At 39.0% G+C, this 21691-nt stretch overlaps 1 protein-coding gene across 6 annotated transcripts in view; it reads left to right on the top strand.

The window, feature by feature from the left end:
* The window catches only part of DNAH12 (dynein axonemal heavy chain 12), a 220239-nt gene that overhangs the window by 59601 nt on the left and 138947 nt on the right, over positions 1-21691 (top strand). For 3 of the 6 annotated variants that reach the window (XM_045493286.1, XM_045493287.1, XM_045493289.1), the window contains 8 exons: positions 836-955; positions 1479-1635; positions 1865-2037; positions 5755-5907; positions 6695-6934; positions 7279-7524; positions 8080-8199; positions 20852-20961. In XM_045493286.1, coding sequence (XP_045349242.1) covers positions 836-955; positions 1479-1635; positions 1865-2037; positions 5755-5907; positions 6695-6934; positions 7279-7524; positions 8080-8199; positions 20852-20961 — 1319 coding nt within the window. Of the gene's footprint in view, positions 1-835; positions 956-1478; positions 1636-1864; positions 2038-5754; positions 5908-6694; positions 6935-7278; positions 7525-8079; positions 8200-20851; positions 20962-21691 lie in introns of those variants that run through there. The other 3 variants (XM_045493288.1, XM_045493290.1, XM_045493291.1) reach the window with 3 other exon arrangements.

The following is a 21691-nucleotide window of genomic DNA, read 5'->3' as shown; positions in this document are numbered from 1 at the left end:
TCTCTCTGCCCCACCCCTGCTTGCACTCTGTCTCTCTCTCTCAAAATAATAAACATTTAAAAACATTTTTTAAATATAGTTTCCATTAGCATCAACTTCAAATTTTGTTCTGCAGTTATATTTTTTCCATTTATAATTTGAATCTACTATTATCACATGAAGCAGTTTATTGTTTTTAAAGGTTAAACTCTGCCCAACTCCAAATCCATTTTAATGTATTTTGAACATAAAAATATTAAGAGAAACGAGAGCATGATTTGAACTCAAAAGCACAGATAGTTAAATTATGTATAATTCAACAAATATATAATTGTTCAAAATATAACTCTAGTCATACAAGTTTTTAGAAAAGCTATGGATAAATCATACAGGGGTTCTAACTACTAATCCAGTTTCCCACTAGATTGTATAGTCTCCTTTTCAGTTATACCTGGCATCAATATATATAATCTATTAGACTTATTTTTTTATGGATTAATAAAACCCTTATATTTCATTATAATAGGAGTAGTATGTATTCTATGTAGAAAACTTGACAACTTCTCATAGCAAAGCAACATAAAAATCATAAAGAAATCAATTTCCAGAAGAATCAACAATAAATTCTTCCAGAGACAACTGAGTGTTAACATATTAGTGTTCATCTTCCCATTCTTTTATGAATAAACAAATGATTAAAAAACATAATTAATAACAATTTTTCTTTTAGTCATCTAAAAGTTTTCATGACTATGTGATATTTTAACCTATGAAATGTACCAAATATTTCAGACATTTAGCTTTTTTCCCCCCCTTCCATAATCTTTAAAGTTAGGAATGCATTTTAATTATTCAGGCTTATCCAGAATCTGCAAGAAGAGACTGGGTTCTAGAGTGGCCTGGACAAGTTGTCCTTTGTGTTTCTCAAATGTTCTGGACTTCTGAGACACAAGAAGTTATAAGTGGTGGGACAGAGGTAAAGCTTTTTTTTTTTTTTTAACATAACATCCTTTTCTATTGCTATGTTTCTTAGTTGGCTTATCTATTCTTTGTAACGGCAGTCTTCCCACCAGTTTGTACAGGTAGCGTTAAAATTATACAATTCTTTGGGGTACCTGAGTGGCTCAGTCAGTTAAGCACCCAACTCTTGATTTCAGCTCAGGTCATGACCTCATGGTTCCTGAGTTCAAGCCCCACGTCAGGCTCTGCACTGACAGTGAGAAGCCTGCTTGGGATTCTCTCTCTGGCGCTCCCATGCTTGTGCACACTCTCTCTCTCTCTCTCTCAAAATAAATAAATAAACATTAAGAAATTAAATTTCCAATTCTTTGAAAATGTGTTCTTAGTGTTTTATGAAGCTTAGGCAAACTCACTCTGTTCTGTAATTAATTTCTGTATTGAAATATATTATGATGTCAAAATTGTTTTGTAAAAGGGTATATAAAATACATGTTTTAGCTACTATATACCATTAGTTTAATTGCTTTTTTATTTTGTAGGCATTAAAGAAGTACTATCAGGAACTCCAGAATCAACTGAATGATATTGTAGCGCTGGTAAGGGGAAAACTGTCGAAGCAGACCAGGACTACTCTGGGGGCTTTGGTTACAATTGATGTCCATGCTAGAGACGTGGTCATGGACATGATTGATATGGGTATGTGACTCTTTTCTTTAATATTAAAGGTAAATATTAATAGCTTCTAGAAACAAAGATTTATACTGTACATCTTTTCCTCTCCCCACAAGATTTGTTTTATGTCATCTTTTCTATAAACTGGAAAACAAATTATTTTAATATTTGCTATTATAAAAAATGATCGAATACCTATTTTTCAAATTGTTTTTACATTTCAGGATTGTCTCTTTTACTTTCTTCTTTCTAGGTGTCTCACATGACACAGATTTTCAGTGGCTTGCTCAGCTTCGATATTATTGGGAATATGACAATGCTCGAGTTCGTATCATTAATTGCAATGTAAAATATGCTTATGAATATCTTGGTAATTCACCTCGACTTGTCATTACTCCTCTAACGGACAGGTGTTACAGAACATTGGTATGCATTTAAATTATTTTAATTCATACGTTAAAGATTACTTTTTGGTGTGGTGTCATGTTTCCTTGTCCAAATTTAACATGGCTGTCCTCATTTTATTCTTTTATCTGTAATAGTTGAATAGAGCTATCCCTTCCTAATCCTAATTCCCTTTATGTGAAACTATAGCAATGAATATTTACTTCTGGGTGCTTTTGTAGAATACAAGAGTGTTTGGATTCTAATGTTTGAAAATCATGAGTCATTACCATTCGGGATAATTTTTATTCGGGATGTTTTTATTCGGGATAATTAGAAAAAGAAGGTATTAGAGATTTAAAGAGAAAACTGGAGCTTCAGGGAATGGATTTGGTTTTTGTGAGACTCCTGGGAGACATGACAGGAAGATGAATAAAGTCCATCTGGGCCTTAGAACTCCAAGTTAGTTCTTTTTTTTTTTTTAATTTTTATTTATTTTTGAGAGAGAGAGAGAGACAGAGTGTGAGCAGGGGAGGGGCACAGAGAGAGGGAGACACAGAATGTGAAGCAGGCTCGAGGCTCTGAGCTGTCAGCACAGAGCCTGACGTGGGGCTTGAACCCATGAACCGTGAGATCATGACCTGAGCTGAAGTCAGAAGCTTAACCGACTGAGCCACCCAGGCACCCCCCGCCCCCCTCCCCCTGCTTTTTTTAAATGTTTATTTAGTTTTGAGAGTGAGACACAGCATGAGTGGGAAAGGAGCGGAGAGTGCGGGGTGGGGGTGGGGGTGGGGGGGACACACAGAATCCTAGGCAGGCTCCAGGCTCTGAGCTGTCAGCACCGAGCCGGACCCGGGGCTCAAGTTCACCAACCGCAAGATCATGACGTGAGCCAAAGTTGGACGCTTACCCGACTGAGCTACCCAGGCAGCCCTAAAGAGTTAGGTGTGTTGAATAGGAGGGAGAGAGCTGAAATGTAGGGGGTGGTGATAAGGTCTGTGCTTGTTGAGAAGCTTTGGAAGATGAAGTTAGGACTATAAAAAATCCCAAGCACCTTGGAATAAGGTTGCTGTGTAAAATACAGGATTCTCAAGTAAATTTGAATTTCAAATAATTTCTTAGTATAAGTGTGTTCCAAATATCATACAGGACATACTTCCACCAAAAAATTATTCATTGTTTATCTGAAATTCAAATTTAACTGGGAATTCTGTATTTTTATTTGCTAAGTCTGGCAACCCTACCTGGAAATTGAGGAGAAGCATCAAGAAACACCAATCCACCTGTGCTGAGTAAGTGAAATTAAAGTATCTTTGACTGAGTTCTCTAGAAGCAGAGATGAAATGGGGGATTCTTGGGTAAATGATTTACTAGGGAATGCTTTCAGTAAAAGCCTGTAGGGAAGTGAGGAAAACAGGGAAAAGTAAAGATGTAGTTTTAACAGATGTTCAGATTTAGCCTGATCTCAGGGGGAGCTTTGGAGCATGGATGGCATTATGGGGGTACCCCTCTTTAAGGCAAGGGGCCTGGCTTTTATATCTCCTTATGGCCCTTGGCTATCAGTCACCCCTGGGGTTAGCGGTATGAAAATTAAGAAAGGCAAACCTCACTAAAATGGAGTTGGGAGGCCATGAAGGAGAAGCTCTCAAGCCCTACTACCATTCATCATCAATTGCAAAACCAACAGGAGGAGATGTACTTTACATTCCTGACAGGAAGAAACATATACTTGATTACCCCAGCAGGAATAAGGATTTTGCTCTTGTCTGGCAAGATCCCAGCCATTGAGAAACTGTCACAACTCAGCCAATGAAAAGCCACTACACTTGGAACTCCCAGTTTCCTCCAATGGACTTCTTGTTTATAGTGGCCCCTCCCAAAGCCCCCCTTTCCTCTATAAAAGAGCATTCCTCTCCTCTGTTTCCTAGAGTTGCCTATGGTTTTGCAGCAGTTTGTGTGTCAAGAATTGCAGTTGTCTGCTGTTTCCATGTAAACCCTTTTTTTTTTTTTTTTTTTTTTTTTGCTGGTAAACTGGCAGGTTTACTTTGAAAGGTAAAGCTTTCAGGTGAGGAAGCTTTCAGGTATTTGCTGATAAGGTAGCTCCTATTAGTCAAGGGCAATTTTCAGGAGAAAAGGACAGTTGTGAGCTATTTGTAGCTGATTCAGCAATTGGAAGATAGAGGCAATGGCTGGTAAAGGCTGCCAATGCAGCTACGATAAAATATTTCACCAAACCACCTATTTTCTTGGAAAGCTGCCTGAGGGCAGGGACCATGTCTGTCTTGGTTTCTACTCTAGTAGTGAACAGGTGCATGGTCAATCCCTAAATATTTGTTGTGTAAATGAATCTCAATCTTCTGTGTCCTATGTGGGACCTTGGTGAAATCAGAAGCTGTGAATATTTGTGGAAGCTCACAGTTTACAGTTGTAAGATCAGAATCCCGTTAAACTTGTATATAATGTTAGACATTGAAAAATTTGTAAGCATTTTCTTGAAATAATGAAGGAAAAACCTGAGGTTTCCAGCAATCAAGTTAATGGGCATTAACGGTATAGCATTTATTACAAACTTAAGGTGGGTAAAATATTAATACAGCCTTTAATCAAAAATTTTATTTTTATTTTATTAAATTATTAATTTTTAAAAAATGTTTATTTTTGAGAGAGAGAGAGAGAGAGCAAGCTGGGGAGGGGCAGAGAGAGAGGGAAACACAGAATCTGAAGCAGGCTCCAGGCTGTGAGCTATCAGCACAGAGCCCGATGTCGGGCTTGAACTTATGGACTGTGAGATCATGACCTGAGCCAAAGTCAGATGCTTAACCAACCGAGACACCCAGGAGCCCCTTAAATTATTTTTTAATAGATCTTTCTTTTTAGAGAAGTTTCAGTTTCATAGCAAAATTAGTACAGCAAAAGAAAGTACAGAGAGTTCCCACATATCCCTTACCTCATATGTACAGCTTTAGTCCTTTAACCCTATTTTTTTTAAAGGAGTTAAATTTTACAAACTCTTATACTAGTTTTCTTGAAATAAACCCCATAGTTGGAGTTGACTATAATTTATATGCTTCTAAAAATTTCCAACCATTGTTCTAGTCCTTTTGGGGAAGAATTCAGGAAGAATTCAGTTACTGCTGATATTGTTCTTAAGGGGCTTAAAGACTAATTGGGAGAAAAAAACCAATGTACAAAATTAATGTAAGGCAAGGTAGACAGTGATCCTACTGGTAAGAGAAGTACAAAACAGTGTTGTAGGAATGGAGAAAATGGGAGAACATACCAAGAGTGAAATGCGATAGCCAGGGTGAATTATAGACAAAGTTATATGATAGGTATTGTGTCTCTTCCAATTGATGGGCTCCCATTTACAACACTCATTTTCAGGTGTTGACTTTTGGCAGCTAGCCATGGAGATTGTTATTAATGATCTCCACAACAATCTCTAGTTAAACCTTTCTGACCAAATGTTAATACCTCAAGGCTAGATTCTTTTTGTTTTTAAAGGCAAATGGGATACCCATGACATACTATAATACAAGGAGATTTTTGATACATTTTTACTTTTTCTGGAACTGCTTTTTCCTTATGCAGCTGAAAAATCACATAGTAAAAATTAACTGAACAGTATGATTGTATTAGTGCCTCTTTGAAGCTACACAAATAAGACTCAATCCATTTTCTAAGCAATCGTCTATTATATAGTTATTTTTTTTGTCCAGTTATGCAAGGATTTCTTTCAAAATGTATGTTTCTTTTCAGATAGGTGCCTTCTATTTAAACCTTGGAGGAGCTCCAGAGGGGCCAGCAGGCACAGGAAAAACTGAAACTACCAAGGACTTGGCTAAAGCTCTTGCTGTCCAATGTGTGGTGTTCAACTGTTCAGATGGGCTAGATTATCTAGCCATGGGAAAGGTAAAGTTTCATATTAAATGTTACAAATCTATAGCTATGTCCAATGGATAATCTGAACATTTAAACATTATGTGAATATGGTTTATGCATTGCTTGAACTTCAGTTATAGAGGTAAACACATTCTTTTTTTTTTTAAGGGTTTTATTTATTTATTTATTTATTTTTAGAAAAATAAAAATTGTGACCTGTAAATTTAAAAATTAATTAATTAATTAATGAGCAAATGAAAATGAAGATATACTTGTAAGTATTAAATATATACACCGTGAAAGCTTCAGTAGATCTTTTTTTGTTTTGTTTTGTTTTGATTTTAGGAAGGTTGATCAGGAGCTATAAATAGGCAAATAAGAAAGTTGTTGCTTTGAGCTTTTTTTTTTAAATTAAAAAAAAAATTTATTTATTTTTGAGACAGAGACAGAGCATGAACGGGGGAGGGTCAGAGAGAGAGGGAGACACAGAATCTGAAACAGGCTCCAGGCTCTGAGTTACCATATAGCACATACCATCCAAGTTACCATATAGCACAACAATGAATTCAGGAGTAGATTCCTGTGATTCATCCTCTATGTATAACACCCAGTGCTCATCCCAAGTGTCTTCCTTAAAGTTCCTTACCCATTTAGCCCATCGCCCCTCCCACAAACCCCTCTGCCCTCTATAAGACATTCTTTTTATCCGAAGGGATTATTAGTCTTCATTTTCAGTTTTGACTTAAAAGATTAAATATTTGTTTAACAGATGATGCCCCGCCATATGAAAACTCATCTCCTTTTTTCTTGTCCTTAGTTTTTTAAAGGATTGGCTTCTTCTGGTGCTTGGGCTTGCTTTGATGAATTTAATCGAATTGAGTTGGAAGTGTTGTCAGTGGTAGCTCAACAGATCCTTTGCATTCAGAGAGCCATTCAACAGAAACTGGATGTGTTTATTTTTGAAGGGACAGAACTTAAGCTCAATCCAAACTGTTTTGTAGCTATCACGATGAATCCTGGCTATGCAGGACGTTCTGAATTGCCAGACAATCTTAAGGTAATATTTTATAAGAATATAAATTTGTTAATCAAAAATAACAGCATAATCCACTCAAAATGGTGTGATTTTCCCACATGTATTTTTAAATCTCCCCTTTGCCTCTTACAATAGCTGTAAGGTAAACCTCTAAAAACATTTTTTGGGTGTCTAACACATATTAAAGTATGTGAAACCATTAGAACACTACTGAGAAAAAAAAAAACCCACAGAGATAGTGAAATCTTGCTGCATTGGGGGAATAAATGTGAATATCACTGCATTCTGTTGGGGTGCTTGTGCTCATCTTTTAAAAAAGTGGTTTCCTTTAAAAAATAATATATTTCGTTCATTATATACTTCAGGTTCTTTTTAGAACAGTGGCTATGATGGTTCCAAACTATGCCCTCATAGCAGAAATCTCCCTCTACTCCTATGGATTTTTGAATGCAAAACCTCTGTCCGTGAAGATCGTGATGACCTACAGGCTTTGCTCAGAGCAGCTCTCCTCACAGTTTCATTACGACTATGGAATGCGAGCAGTAAAAGCGGTTTTAGTGGCTGCTGGAAACCTTAAACTAAAATTTCCAAATGAAAATGAAGATATACTTGTAAGTATTAAATATATACACCGTGAAAGCTTCAGTAGATCTTTTTTTGTTTTGTTTTGTTTTGTTTTGATTTTAGGAAGGTTGATCTGGAGCTATAAATAGGCAAATAAGAAAGTTGTTGCTTTGAGCTTTTTTTTTTAAATTTAAAAAAAAAATATTTATTTATTTATTTTTGAGACAGAGAGAGACAGAGCATGAACGGGGGAGGGTCAGAGAGAGAGGGAGACACAGAATCTGAAACAGGCTCCAGGCTCTGAGCTGTCAGCACAGAGCCCGACGCGGGCTCGAACTCATGGACTGTGAGATCATGACCTGAGCCAAAGTCGGACACTTAACCGCCTGAGCTACCCAGGCGCCCCTGCTTTGAGCCTTTTTATGTGAGGTTGAAATAATAGTTTGGGGTTATGTTATTCATTATACTTTATATGAATATAAAGTTGGTGTTTTAGTAGGGGGATTCCATAGATGAATGTGAAAGGAACTTTGACTTTTGGTGGTGGGGAGGGTGAGGAATAAGGACAATTAACTTCTATTGCACTATTTGGATGATTTTAGCTTCTTCGATCAATTAAGGATGTAAATGAACCGAAGTTTCTATCACATGATGTCCCCTTATTTAATGGAATAACCAGTGATCTGTTTCCTGGTATTAAACTTCCTGAAGCTGACTATCATGTAAGTAAACCTGTGAGAATGACTTATTTTGCAAATAAATTTATCTGATCACTCAGTCATTTCCAAAGTTTCAAATAAGTGAAATTATTCTATTTGGAGGATAAACCCCTACTTTGGCCACTTTCATCAATGAGCATGAATAAAATTTAGTGTCTTCTGTTGTATGATACCAATGTCAACAAGATTCAGATCAAAGATAATATTCTTTCTAAGAGAAGGAGTACTCTTTGATTTCCTATCTTGTGATTTATAATAAGTCTACAATGTATACTATAATGTTATTGTGTACTTTGGCAGGTAGAAAAGATGGGAAACTGCAAGTGGCAAAACATGCTGTATTTAACATAAGGATTTTTCAAATTTAAGTAATAGGCTGACTTTTTTTTTTTAAGATTTTATTTTTAAGTAATGTCTACATGCCACATGGGGCTCACACTCACAACCCTGAGATCAAGAGTTGCATGCTCCACTGACTGAGACAGTCAGGTGCCCCCTGACTTTATTTTTAAAGTAGGGGCTCCTGGGTGGCTCAGTGGGTTGAGCGTCTGACTTTGGCTCAAGTCATGGTCTTGCGTTTCGTGAGTTTGGGCCCCACGTCGGGCTCTGTGCTAACAAACAGCTCAGAGCCTGGAGCCTCCTTCGGATTCTGTGTGTCTCTCTCTCTCCCCCTCCCCTGCTCATGCTCTGCTTCTCTCTGTCTCTCAAAAATAAGTAAATGTTAAAAAAAAAAATTAAAGGAAACAAACCATGTGTATTTCCAATTTCTTCTAAATTATAGACATTATAATGTGCATATATATACATATGTATACACATAAGAAGTGTCTGCTATTTAATAGCTATTATTATGGAAAGTCAAGATACACATTTTTAATTAAGTTTTTAAATTCCAGAATGGTTAGCTTATAGTATAATATTAGTGTACAATATAGTGATTCAACAGTTCTACATATCACTCAGTGCCCATCATGATAAGCGTACTCTTTAACCCCCATCACCTATTTCACCCACCTCCCCTCTGGTAACTTTTCGTTTGTTCTCTAGAGTCTGTTTCTTGTTTGTTTTTTCTCTCTCTTTCTCTCTTTTTGCCCTTGTTCATTTATTTCTTAAATTCCACATATGAGTACAATCATAAGGTATTATTTGGCTTTCTCTGACTGATTTATTTCACTTAGCATTATACTCTCTAGCTCCATCCATGTTGTTGCAAATGGCAAGATTTCATTCCTTTTTATGGCTGAGTAATATTCCATTGTGTGTATATACCACACCTTTATCCATTCCTCTATCTGTGGACATTTGGGCTGCTTCCATAATTTGGCTGTCATTAATACTGCAATAAAAATAGGGGTGCATATATCCCTTTGAGTTAATGTTTTTGTGTTCTTTGAGTAAATACCCCAAAGTGCAATTGCTAGATTATAGGGTAACTCAATTTTTAACTTTTTGAGGAAACTCCATAGTGTTTTCCAGAGCGGCTGCACCAGTTTGCATTCCCACCAACAATACAAGACGGTTCCTTTTCTCCACATCTTCGCCAATACTTGTTGTTTCTTCTGTTTTTGATTTTAGTCATTCCAACAGGTCTGAGGTGATATCTCACTGTAGTTTTGATTTGTATTTCCCTGATGAGTGATGTTGAGCATCTTTTCATGTGTCTGTTGGCCATCCGGATGTCTTCTTTGGAGAAATGTCTATTCATGTCTTCTGCCCATTTCTTCACTGGATTATTTGTGTTTTGGGTGTTGAGTTTTGTAGTTGCTTTATATATTTTGGATACTAATCCTTTATCAAATATGTCATTTGCAAATATCTCCTCCCATTCAGTAGGTTGCCTTTTGGTTTTGTTGATTGTTTCGTCTGTTGTGCTTTCTGTTTTGAAGATTTCCCAATAGTTTATTTTTGCTTTTATTGCCCTTGCCTCAGACATATCTAGAAAAAGTCACTTTGGCTGATGTGAGACATTACTGCCTGTGCTCTCCTCTGGGATTTTTATGTTTCAGGTCTCACATTAAGGTCTTTAATTCATTTTGAGTTTATTTTTGGGTGTGGTGTAAGAAAATGGCACGGTTTCATTCTTTTGCAGGTAGCTGTCCAGTTTTCCCAGCACCATTTGTTGAAGATACTTTTTCCTATTGCATATCTTTGCCTCCTTTGTTGAAGGACGTTAATCGCCTATATGATTATGGGTTTACTTTGGGGTTTTCTATTTTGTTCCATTGATCTATATGTCTATTTTTGTGCCAAAATCAAAATAAAATTTAAAATTACAAACAAAACAATCTTAATGAGATAGAGGATGTGTGGCTGAAATTAAATGTCACTTTATGGCAATTTATTTATTTTTATTTTTTTTTATTTTTATAATATATGAAATTTATTGTCAAATTGGTTTCCATAAAACACCCAGTGCTCATGCCAAAAGGTGCCCTCCTCAATACCCATCACCCACCCTCTCCTCCCTCCCACCCCCCATCAACCCTCAGTTTGTTCTCAGTTTTTAACAGTCTCTTATGTTTGGCTCTCTCCCACTCTAACCTCTTTTTTTTTTTTTTTTTTCTTTTTTCCTCCCCCTCCCCCATGGGTTCCTGTTATGTTTCTCAGGATCCACATAAGAGTGAAACCATATGGTATCTGTCTTTCTCTGTATGGCTTATTTCACTCAGCATCACACTCTCCAGTTCCATCCACGTTGCTACAAAAGGCCATATTTCATTTTTTCTCATTGCCACGTAGTATTCCATTGTGTATATAAACCACAATTTCTTTATCCATTCATCAGTTGATGGACATTTAGGCTTTTTCCATAATTTGGCTATTGTTGAGAGTGCTGCTATGAACATTGGGGTACAAGTGCCCCTATGCATCAGTACTCCTGTATCCCTTGGATAAATTCCTAGCAGTGCTACTGCTGGGTCATAGGGTAGGTCTATTTTTAATTTTCTGAGGAACCTCCACACTGCTTTCCAGAGCAGCTGCACCAATTTGCATTCCCACCAACAGTGCAAGAGGGTTCCCGTTTCTCCACATCCTCGCCAGCATCTATAGTCTCCTGATTTGTTCATTTTGGCCACTCTGACTGGCGTGAGGTGATACCTGAGTGTGGTTTTGATTTGTATTTCCCTGATAAGGAGCGACATTGAGCATCTTTTCATGTGCCTGTTGGCCATCTGGATGTCTTCTTTAGAGAAGTGTCTATTCATGTTTTCTGCCCATTTCTTCACTGGGTTATTTGTTTTTCGGGTGTGGAGTTTGGTGAGCTCTTTATAGATTCTGGATACTAGCCCTTTGTCCGATATGTCATTTGCAAATATCTTTTCCCATTCCGTTGGTTGCCTTTTAGTTTTGTTGGTTGTTTCCTTTGCTGTGCAGAAGCTTTTTATCTTCATGAGGTCCCAGTAATTCACTTTTGCTTTTAATTCCCTTGCCTTTGGGGATGTGTCGAGTAAGAGATTGCTACGGCTGAGGTCAGAGAGGTCTTTTCCTGCTTTCTCCTCTAAGGTTTTGATGGTTTCCTGTCTCACATTTAGGTCCTTTATCCATTTTGAGTTTATTTTTGTGAATGGTGTGAGAAAGTGGTCTAGTTTCAACCTTCTGCATGTTGCTGTCCAGTTCTCCCAGCACCATTTGTTAAAGAGGCTGTCTTTTTTCCATTGGATGTTCTTTCCTGCTTTGTCAAAGATGAGTTGACCATACGTTTGTGGGTCTAGTTCTGGGGTTTCTATTCTATTCCATTGGTCTATGTGTCTGTTTTTGTGCCAATATCATGCTGTCTTGAGGATTACAGCTTTGTAGTAGAGGCTAAAGTCTGGGATTGTGATGCCTCCTGCTTTGGTCTTCTTCAAAATTCCTTTGGCTATTCGGGGCCTTTTGTGGTTCCATATGAATTTTAGGATTGCTTGTTCTAGTTTCGAGAAGAATGCTGGTGCAATTTTGATTGGGATTGCATTGAATGTGTAGATAGCTTTGGGTAGTATTGACATTTTGACAATATTTATTTTTCCAATCCATGAGCAGGGAATGTCTTTCCATTTCTTTAAATCTTCTTCAATTTCCTTCATAAGCTTTCTATAGTTTTCAGCATACAGATCCTTTACATCTTTGGTTAGATTTATTCCTAGGTATTTTATGCTTCTTGGTGCAATTGTGAATGGGATCAGTTTCTTTATTTGTCTTTCTGTTGCTTCATTGTTAGTGTATAAGAATGCAACTGATTTCTGTACATTGATTTTGTATCCTGCGACTTTGCTGAATTCATGTATCATTTCTAGCAGACTTTTGGTGGAGTCTATCGGATTTTCCATGTATAATATCATGTCATCTGCAAAAAGCGAAAGCTTGACTTCATCTTTGCCAATTTTGATGACTTTGATTTCCTTTTGTTGTCTGATTGCTGATGCTAGAACTTCCAGCACTATGTTAAACAACAGCGGTGAGAGTGGGCATCCCTGTCGTGTTCCTGATCTCAGGGAAAAAGCTCTCAGTTTTTCCCCGTTGAGGATGATGTTAGCTGTGGGCTTTTCATAAATGGCTTTTATGATCTTTAAGTATGTTCCTTCTATCCCGACTTTCTCAAGGGTTTTTATTAAGAAAGGGTGCTGGATTTTGTCAAAGGCCTTTTCTGCATCGATTGACAGGATCATATGGTTCTTCTCTTTTTTTTTGTTAATGTGATGTATCACGTTGATTTTTTGCGAATGTTGAACCAGCCCTGCATCCCAGGAATGAATCCCACTTGATCATGGTGAATAATTCTTTTTATATGCCGTTGAATTCGATTTGCTAGTATCTTATTGAGAATTTTTGCATCCATATTCATCAGGGATATTGGCCGGTAGTTCTCTTTTTTTACTGGGTCTCTGTCTGGTTTAGGAATCAAAGTAATACTGGCTTCATAGAATGAGTCTGGAAGTTTTCCTTCCCTTTCTATTTCTTGGAATAGCTTGAGAAGGATAGGTATTATCTCTGCTTTAAACATCTGGTAGAACTCCCCTGGGAAGCCATCTGGTCCTGGACTCTTATTTGTTGGGAGATTTTTGATAACCGATTCAATTTCTTCGCTGGTTATGGGTCTGTTCAAGCTTTCTATTTCCTCCTGATTGAGTTTTGGAAGAGTGTGGGTGTTCAGGAATTTGTCCATTTCTTCCAGGTTGTCCAATTTGTTGGCATATAATTTTTCATAGTATTCCCTGATAATTGTTTGTATCTCTGAGGGATTGGTTGTAATCATTCCATTTTCATTCATGATTTTATCTATTTGGGTCATCTCCCTTTTCTTTTTGAGAAGCCTGGCTAGAGGTTTGTCAATTTTGTTTATTTTTTCAAAAAACCAACTCTTGGTTTCGTTGATCTGCTCTACAGTTTTTTTAGACTCTATATTGTTTATTTCTGCTCTGATCTTTATTATTTCTCTTCTTCTGCTGGGTTTAGGCTGCCTTTGCTGTTCTGCTTCTATTTCCTTTAGGTGTGCTGTTAGATTTTGTATTTGGGATTTTTCTTGTTTCTTGAGCTAGGCCTGGATTGCAATGTATTTTCCTCTCAGGACTGCCTTCGCTGCGTCCCAAAGCGTTTGGATTGTTGTATTTTCATTTTCGTTTGTTTCCATATATTTTTTAATTTCTTCTCTAATTGCCTGGTTGACCCACTCATTCGTTAGTAGGGTGTTCTTTAACCTCCATGCTTTTGGAGGTTTTCCAGACTTTTTTCTGTGGTTGATTTCAAGCTTCATAGCATTGTGGTCTGAAAGTATGCATGGTATAATTTCAATTCTGGTAAACTTATGGAGGGCTGTTTTGTGACCCAGTATATGATCTATCTTGGAGAATGTTCCATGTGCACTCGAGAAGAAAGTATATTCTGTTGCTTTGGGATGCAGAGTTCTAAATATATCTGTCAAGTCCATCTGATCCAATGTGTCATTCAGGGCCCTTGTTTCTTTATTGATCGTGTGTCTAGATGATCTATCCATTTCTGTAAGTGGGGTGTTAAAGACCCCTGCAATTACCACATTCTTATCAATAAGGTTGCTTATGTTTATGAGTAGTTGTTTTATATATTTGGGGGCTCCGGTATTCGGCGCATAGACATTTATAATTGTTAGCTCTTCCTGATGGATAGACCCTGTAACTATTATATAATGTCCTTCTTCATCTCTTGTTACAGCCTTTAATTTAAAGTCTAGTTTGTCTGATATAAGTATGGCTACTCCAGCTTTCTTTTGGCTTCCAGTAGCATGATAAATAGTTCTCCATCCCCTCACTCTCAATCTAAAGGTGTCCTCAGGTCTAAAATGAGTCTCTTGTAGACAGCAAATAGATGGGTCTTGTTTTTTTATCCATTCTGATACCCTATGTCTTTTGGTTGGCGCATTTAATCCATTTACATTCAGTGTTATTATAGAAAGATACGGGTTTAGAGTCATTGTGATGTCTGTATGTTTTATGCTTGTAGTGATGTCTCTGGTATTTTGTCTCACAGGGTCCCCCTTAGAATCTCTTGTAGGGCTGGTTTAGTGGTGACAAATTCCTTCAGTTTTTGTTTGTTTGGGAAGACCTTTATCTCTCCTTCTATTCTAAATGACAGACTTGCTGGATAAAGGATTCTCGGCTGCATATTTTTTCTGTCTAGCACACTGAAAATATCGTGCCAATTCTTTCTGGCCTGCCAAGTTTCAAAAGAAAGATCAGTCACGAGTCTTATAGGTCTCCCTTTATATGTGAGGGCACGTTTACCCCTTGCTGCTTTCAGAATTTTCTCTTTATCCTTGTATTTTGCCAGTTTCACTATGATATGTCATGCAGAAGATCGAGTCAAGTTCCGTCTGAAGGGAGTTCTCTGTGCCTCTTGGATTTCAATGCCTTTTTCCTTCTCCAGTTCAGGGAAGTTCTCAGCTATTATTTCTTCAAGTACCCCTTCAGCACCTTTCCCTCTCTCTTCCTTCTCTGGGATACCAATTATGCGTATATTATTTCTTTTTAGTGTATCACTTGGTTCTCTAATTTTCCCCTCATACTCCTGGATTTTTTTATCTCTCTTTCTCTCAGCTTCCTCTTTTTCCATAACTTTATCTTCTAGTTCACCTATTCTCTCCTCTGCCTCTTCAATCCGAGCTGTGGTGGTTTCCATTTTGTTTTGCATTTCATTTAAAGCGTTTTTCAGCTCCTCGTGACTGTTCCTTAGTCCCTTGATCTCTGTAGCAAGGGATTCTCTGCTGTCCTGTATACTGTTTTCAAGCCCGGCGATTAATTTTATGACTATTATTCTAAATTCACTTTCTGTTATATTATTTAAATCCTTTTTGATCAGCTCATTAGCTGTTGTTATTTCCTGGAGATTCTTCTGAGGGGAATTCTTCTGCTTGGTCATTTTGGATAGTCCCTGGAGTGGTGAGGACCTGCAGGGCACTTCCCCTGTGCTGTGGTGTATAACTGGAGTTGGTGGGCGGGGCCGCAGTCCGGCCTGATGTCTGCCCCCAGCCCACCGCTGGGGCCACAGTCAGACTGGTGTGTGCCTTCTCTTCCCCTCTCCTAGGGGCGGGATTCACTGTGGGGTGGCGTGGCCCGTCTGGGCTACTTGCACACTGCCAGGCTTGTGATGCTGGGGATCTGGCGTATTAGCTGGGGTGGGTAGGCAAGGTGCACAGGGGCAGGAGGGGCAGGCTTAGTTCGCTTCTCCTTAGGTGATCCACTTCAGGAGGGGCCCTGCGGCAGTGGGAGGGAGTCAGATCCGCTGCCGGCGGTTTGGCTCCGCAGAAGCACAGAGTTGGGTGTTTGCGCGGAGCGAGCAAGTTCCCTGGCAGGAACTGGTTCTCTTTGGGATTTTGGCTGAGGGATGGGCGGGGGAGATGGCGCTGGCGAGCGCCTTTGTTCCCCACCAAACTGAGCTCTGTCGTCCAGGGGCTCAGCAGTTCTCCCTCCCTTTGTCCTCCAGCCTTCCCGCTTTCCAAGCAGAGCTGTTGACTTATGACCTCCCAGACGCTAAGTCGCGCTTGCTGTCGGAACACAGTCTGTCAGGCCCCTCCGCTTTTGCAAGCCAGACTCCGGGGCTCTGCTTGGCCGGCGAGCCGCCCCTCCGCCCCGGCTCCCTCCCGCCAGTCCGTGGAGCATGCACCGCCTCGCCGCCCTTCCTACCCTCTTCCGTGAGCCTCTCATCTGCGCTTGGCTCCAGCGACTCGACTCCGTTCTGCTAATCCTCTGGTGGTTTTCTGGGTTATTTAGGCAGGTGTAGGTGGAATCTAATTGATCAGCAGGACGCGCGGTGAGCCCAGCGTCCTCCTACGCCGCCATCTTCCCTCCGTCCCACTTTATGGCAATTTAAATGATAAAATGTATAGTGAAGACTTTTTGAGTTCAGCATATATAAACTACCTTTTACCATTTGATGATTCAATTCTTCCACCCCCTCTTCCTATTGATATTACTATAAAAGTTTCAATTTGCTTGAGCTATTATATCATTAAGGCGTCACTTGGTTTAAAGGCATCATTTACTCTTTTAGCCTTTTTATTTTAAACATCCAAACTCAAATACTAATCTACATTCTATGGCAATATCAGATTAATGTGATTCTAGGGTGTTTTCCAAAGCCAACAACCAATTCTCTTTCTCTGGACACCAACTGGTTGATCAACAGTTCAATTCTGACACTAGCTACCTGGTCAGACTCCACAGATTAAGGGCTCTGTCCTACAAGACTTCCCCCACTTCAGACAGTCTTGAGTCTCTGGTCACCTGTACTGCTGACTGGCTGGACTTTCCACAACCTCCCCACCCAGCTTTGATAATTTGTTAGAACAGCTCTCAGAACTCAGGAACACAGTTTATTATTAATGTTTACTGGTTTATTATAAAGGATACAACTCAGGGGGGGTGCCTGGTTGGCTCAGGCAGTTAACCATGTGAGTCTTGGTCTCAGGATTGTGAGCTCAAGCCCCATGTTGGGTGTGGAAGCTACTTTAAAAAGTGGGGAGGGGTGCCTGAGTGGCTCAGTTGGTTAAGGGTCTGACTCTTGATTTTCAACTCAGGTCTTTGTTGCAGGAATTTTCACCTCAGTACCCCGGATTCATTGTCTCGCTGCTTCAAGAATGAAGAGGTGGACACAGAATAAAATGAGCAGCAGGCAAAAGTTTATTAGAGTATAAGATCAGAAAGTAAGAATAGTATGAAAGCTCTCATTACAGAGAGGGGGCATTTGAAAGTGAAAGCTTGTGGACTGTAGGCAAGGGACTTAGTTTTATAGGGTTTTGGTCAGCTCCTTATCTTCTCCCTTGTCCCTTCTTAGGTCTTACCCTTATTAGCTAGGTAACTCTAAATGTCTAGTCATTCCTTTTCAATTGGCTGGTTTCCATTGTATGAGGGATGGTCTATGGCCAAACCAGTTCCTTGTGGGCCTTACGTTTTATAGTCTGCTACTAACTTTTAGTTAGTTCTTTTGTCACATTCCTGAGGGAAACATGTGAGGGGTAGTAGGTGCTCTCGTTAAATTCATAAGAGGAACCCTAGAACCTTACCCCTGAAGGAGTTTGCTCATGGTCAGACATTCCCAGCATTGTTTTAAAATAACGTGTTTTTGGGACGCCTGGGTGGCTCATTGGTTGGGCTTCTGGCTTCAGCTCAGGTCATGATCTCACAGTTCGTGGGTTTGAGCCCTGTGTTGAGCTCTGTGCTGACAGCTCAGAGCCTGGAGCCTGCTTCAGATTCTGTGTCTCCGCCTCTCTCTGCCCCTCTCCCCCTTCTTCTCTGTCTCTTAAAAATAAATAAATGTTAGGGACGCCTGGGTGGCGCAGTCGGTTGAGCGTCCGACTTCAGCCAGGTCACGATCTCGCGGCCCGTGAGTTCGAGCCCTGCGTCGGGCTCTGGGCTGATGGCTCAGAGCCTGGAGCCTGTTTCCGATTCTGTGTCTCCCTCTCTCTCTGCCCCTCCCCCCGTTCATGCTCTGTCTCTCTCTGTCCCAAAAATAAATAAACGTTGAAAAAATAAATAAATAAATAAATAAATAAATAAATAAATAAATAAATAAATAAATAAATGTTAAAAAAATTAAAAATATGTTTTACCCATCCAGGGACCCCAGGTCATAACCTATCTCTCTCTGCCTATTTTACCCTATCTTTTCCTATCATATAATGATCCCGGGGTCATGCCTGCATCGAGCTCTGCTCTGAGCAGGGGGGAGCCTGCTTAAGATTCTTTCTCTCTCTCTCTCTCTCTCTGTCTCTCTGTCTCTCTCTCTGCTCTTCTTCCCCAGTCTAGTACTCTCTTTCTCTCTTAAAAAAAAAAAAAAAGATATAAAGGATACAACTCAGGAAGGACCAAATGGAAGAGATGTATAGATACTGTGATATAGTGGGTGGCAGCATGCTTCAAGGTATGTCATTCTCCCTGCATTTTGGTGTGCCACCAAACCAGAAGCTCTCTGAATCTCATTGTGTCAGAGTTTTTACAGAGCTCAATCTTCCACCCTGTCCCTCCCTCCCCACCACCCAATGCCTTCACCAAAGGCTGAAAGTTCCAACCCTCTAATCACTGGGTCTTTCTTGCCACCAGTCCCATCCCGAGGCTATCTCAGGTCCCCACTCTAAGTCACTTCATCAGCATAAACTTGGATGTGATTGACAAGGGCTCATTAAGAATAACGAAGACACTCCTATCACTCATGAAATTTTCAGGGTTATAGGAGCTCTGTGCCAGGAACTGGGAATAAAGACCATATATATTGTTATATTACACTATGGGTAATAAACAAGATGATTCAGGGTATGCTAATATTATTTTTAAAAATCAGAATAAAAATACAAAAATTGTAACATTGTCATGGAAAATTCCTGTACTTCTATGAATATAGCAACAAATCCATGGACCTACAGCTTTCAGCTTGAAAAATACTACTAAGAGTCAGTGCTGGGAGGTGTGTGGCCAAGTGGCTCAGTGCACCTACAGATGAGCCAAGAGGCCCAGGGCCAAAGGGAAAAACAAAAACAAAAAAACTCAAAACTATGTCATACTGCTTTTTAATATGTATAATATTCCTTTATTTTTCCTTTACTGACTTCTTTTGGGTTTCAGATAATGTCTATTTCTCCATTATTCTTCTCTGTTGAATTTTTAGTTTTACTTCAGTGGTTACTCCACAGGATATAATATACATCCTTGAATTATTACAGTTTACCTTAGGTTTGTATTTTACCATTTCAGAAACAATATAAAAACTTTACTCTTTATTTTTTTACAGTTTATTTATTTTTGAGAGAGCATGCACACACACCAGCAGGGGAGGAGCAAGGAGAGAGGACATTATTTTAATGTTCTTGTCTACTAATTATGACATCTGGGTCATCTGGGAGTTTATTTTCTATTTTTTTCCTCTTGATCTTGAGCTATTCTCTCTCATGACTTGTAAAGTTTGATTTTATGTTAAAAACTATGTATAAAATAATTGTAGAGACTAAAGCGGTATGGTGTTTTGTAGAAAAACTATGTTTATCCTTTGTTAGATAGCTGGAGTGAGTGGTGATCAATTCAGTTGAGAATTGACCCAAGCCACAGTTTTATTGCAGCATTATCAAGCTTTAGTTTACTTCTGGTTTCAAAAGTCTATAAATTTTTTTGAATGTTTATTATTTTTGTAGAGAGAGAGACAGAACGTGAGCAGGGGAGGAGCAGAGAGAAAGGGAGACACAGAATCTGAAGCAGGCTCCAGGCTCCAAGCTGTCAGCCCAGAGCCCGATATGGGGCTCAAACTCACAAACCATGAGATCAATGACCCGAGCTGAAGTCACACGCTTAACCGACTGAGCCACCCAGGCACCCCTCAAAAGTCTTTAGAGTGAGAATTGTCCTACTGTATTACAGGGCCCTCCCTCTAGCAGCATTTTGAGATATGGCAGACCCAATCCAATGCCCACCTCTGTTCATACCTAGAAAATCCTCCCCCAGGCTGAATTAGCTGTTCATTTGTGCTCATCTAGAAAGGCTTATCCTTTTCTGAACTTTAGTTCCATTAGACATATTTGTATCCAAAGCACTCCTGTATTTTTAAAATTTTTTTATTTTATTAGACTGTTTATCTCTAGTTACGATAGTGTGAAGGATTGTTTGGCATGTCCTTCTGTATCCTAACCAAAGGTGAAATTCTCGAAAACCCTATTAAAAGGAGTTGTTTCTAGGGCTCCTGGGTGGCTCAGTAGGTTGAGCGTCCGACTTTGGCTCAGGTTATGATCTTGCGGTCTGCAAGTTCGAGCCCCACAACGCACTCTGTGCTGACAGCTTGGAACCTGGAGCCTGCTTCAGATTCTGTGTCTCCCTCTCTCTCTTCCCTTCCCCTGCTCATGCTCTGTCTCTCTCAAAAATAAATGAACATTAAACGTTTTTAAAAATAAAAATAAAAGGAGTTGTTTCCATGCAGCCTGCACCCAATGCTATGGTGCTATGATCATTAACTTATAATAGGGAATAATAATATTTTTAAAGTAATTTAATTCTATTTGTTCTTCCTTTTAATTAAAACATTCAGCTTTAAAAATAAAACTTTAAGAAATAATTTATCAATATAAAAAGATACAATTTTTTATTTTAAAATGAAAAGTCTACATTTATAAGACATGGATATCATTTGTAATACCATTTTATAAGAATTCATTCCATTTTTCTTTTAGGAATTTTTGGAATGTGCTCATGAAGCCTGCAAAGTACATAATCTTCAGCCAGTTAAATTTTTTCTTGAAAAAATGATTCAGACATATGAAATGATGATTGTTAGACATGGGTAAGATTATAGACTATCATTGTCTGCCATGGTTAGATGCTGTTTTCAAATTAAACTATTAAAACAACTACAATTTGTTAACTAAAAGATTCAGCTACTCAGGTAGGCTAAGAGACAAAGAGCCCCATCCTCCATTTCCCATCCCAGTGGCTTAAAAACAAAGGTTTATTTCCGTCTCATGCTGCCCATACAACATGGATTGGTAAGGCGTCCTCATTCAGTGATGTAGCACTAATGACCACCACAATTTTCCCTTTTGGTCATCAAATGTGTTATTTACTCTCCTTCATGCACATAAAACACACTCTTCCCTTCCCAGGAATACAACTTAAAAGTTCTAGTCAATGAACCATACTCAAAGTTCAGGCTCTCTAGGTGATGCATGATGGTTTCTATATCAGATTTGGAAGTTGTTCCTCATGATCCAAAGACCTACAAAGTAGAAAGACAAATTATCTGCCCTCCACACACCAGTCTTCATTATAATAGTGGGCTTCCCAGAACAGGTTATTGGAGCAAACACTACCAGCCAGAAGTTGAAGAACTGGAGACACAGCCAGCAATTGTGGGTAGCAGTCCTGAAACCCAGCTGGGCATGTGAGGAGCCCCAGTCCCAGAGATACATTGACTACAAAACTGATCATTTAAACCTCAGGTTCTTTCACTTGTAGAGGGCTTTCCAAGGAGTCATAATCATTTGATATGCATGCTTTATTATATAGGGTGTCAT

The sequence above is a fragment of the Leopardus geoffroyi genome, chromosome A2, assembly GCF_018350155.1.
Source record: "Leopardus geoffroyi isolate Oge1 chromosome A2, O.geoffroyi_Oge1_pat1.0, whole genome shotgun sequence".
Classification (NCBI taxonomy): Eukaryota; Metazoa; Chordata; class Mammalia; order Carnivora; family Felidae; genus Leopardus; species Leopardus geoffroyi.
The sequence above is the reverse complement of the archived record's forward strand: the minus strand, read 5'-3'. Positions and strand labels throughout refer to the sequence as shown.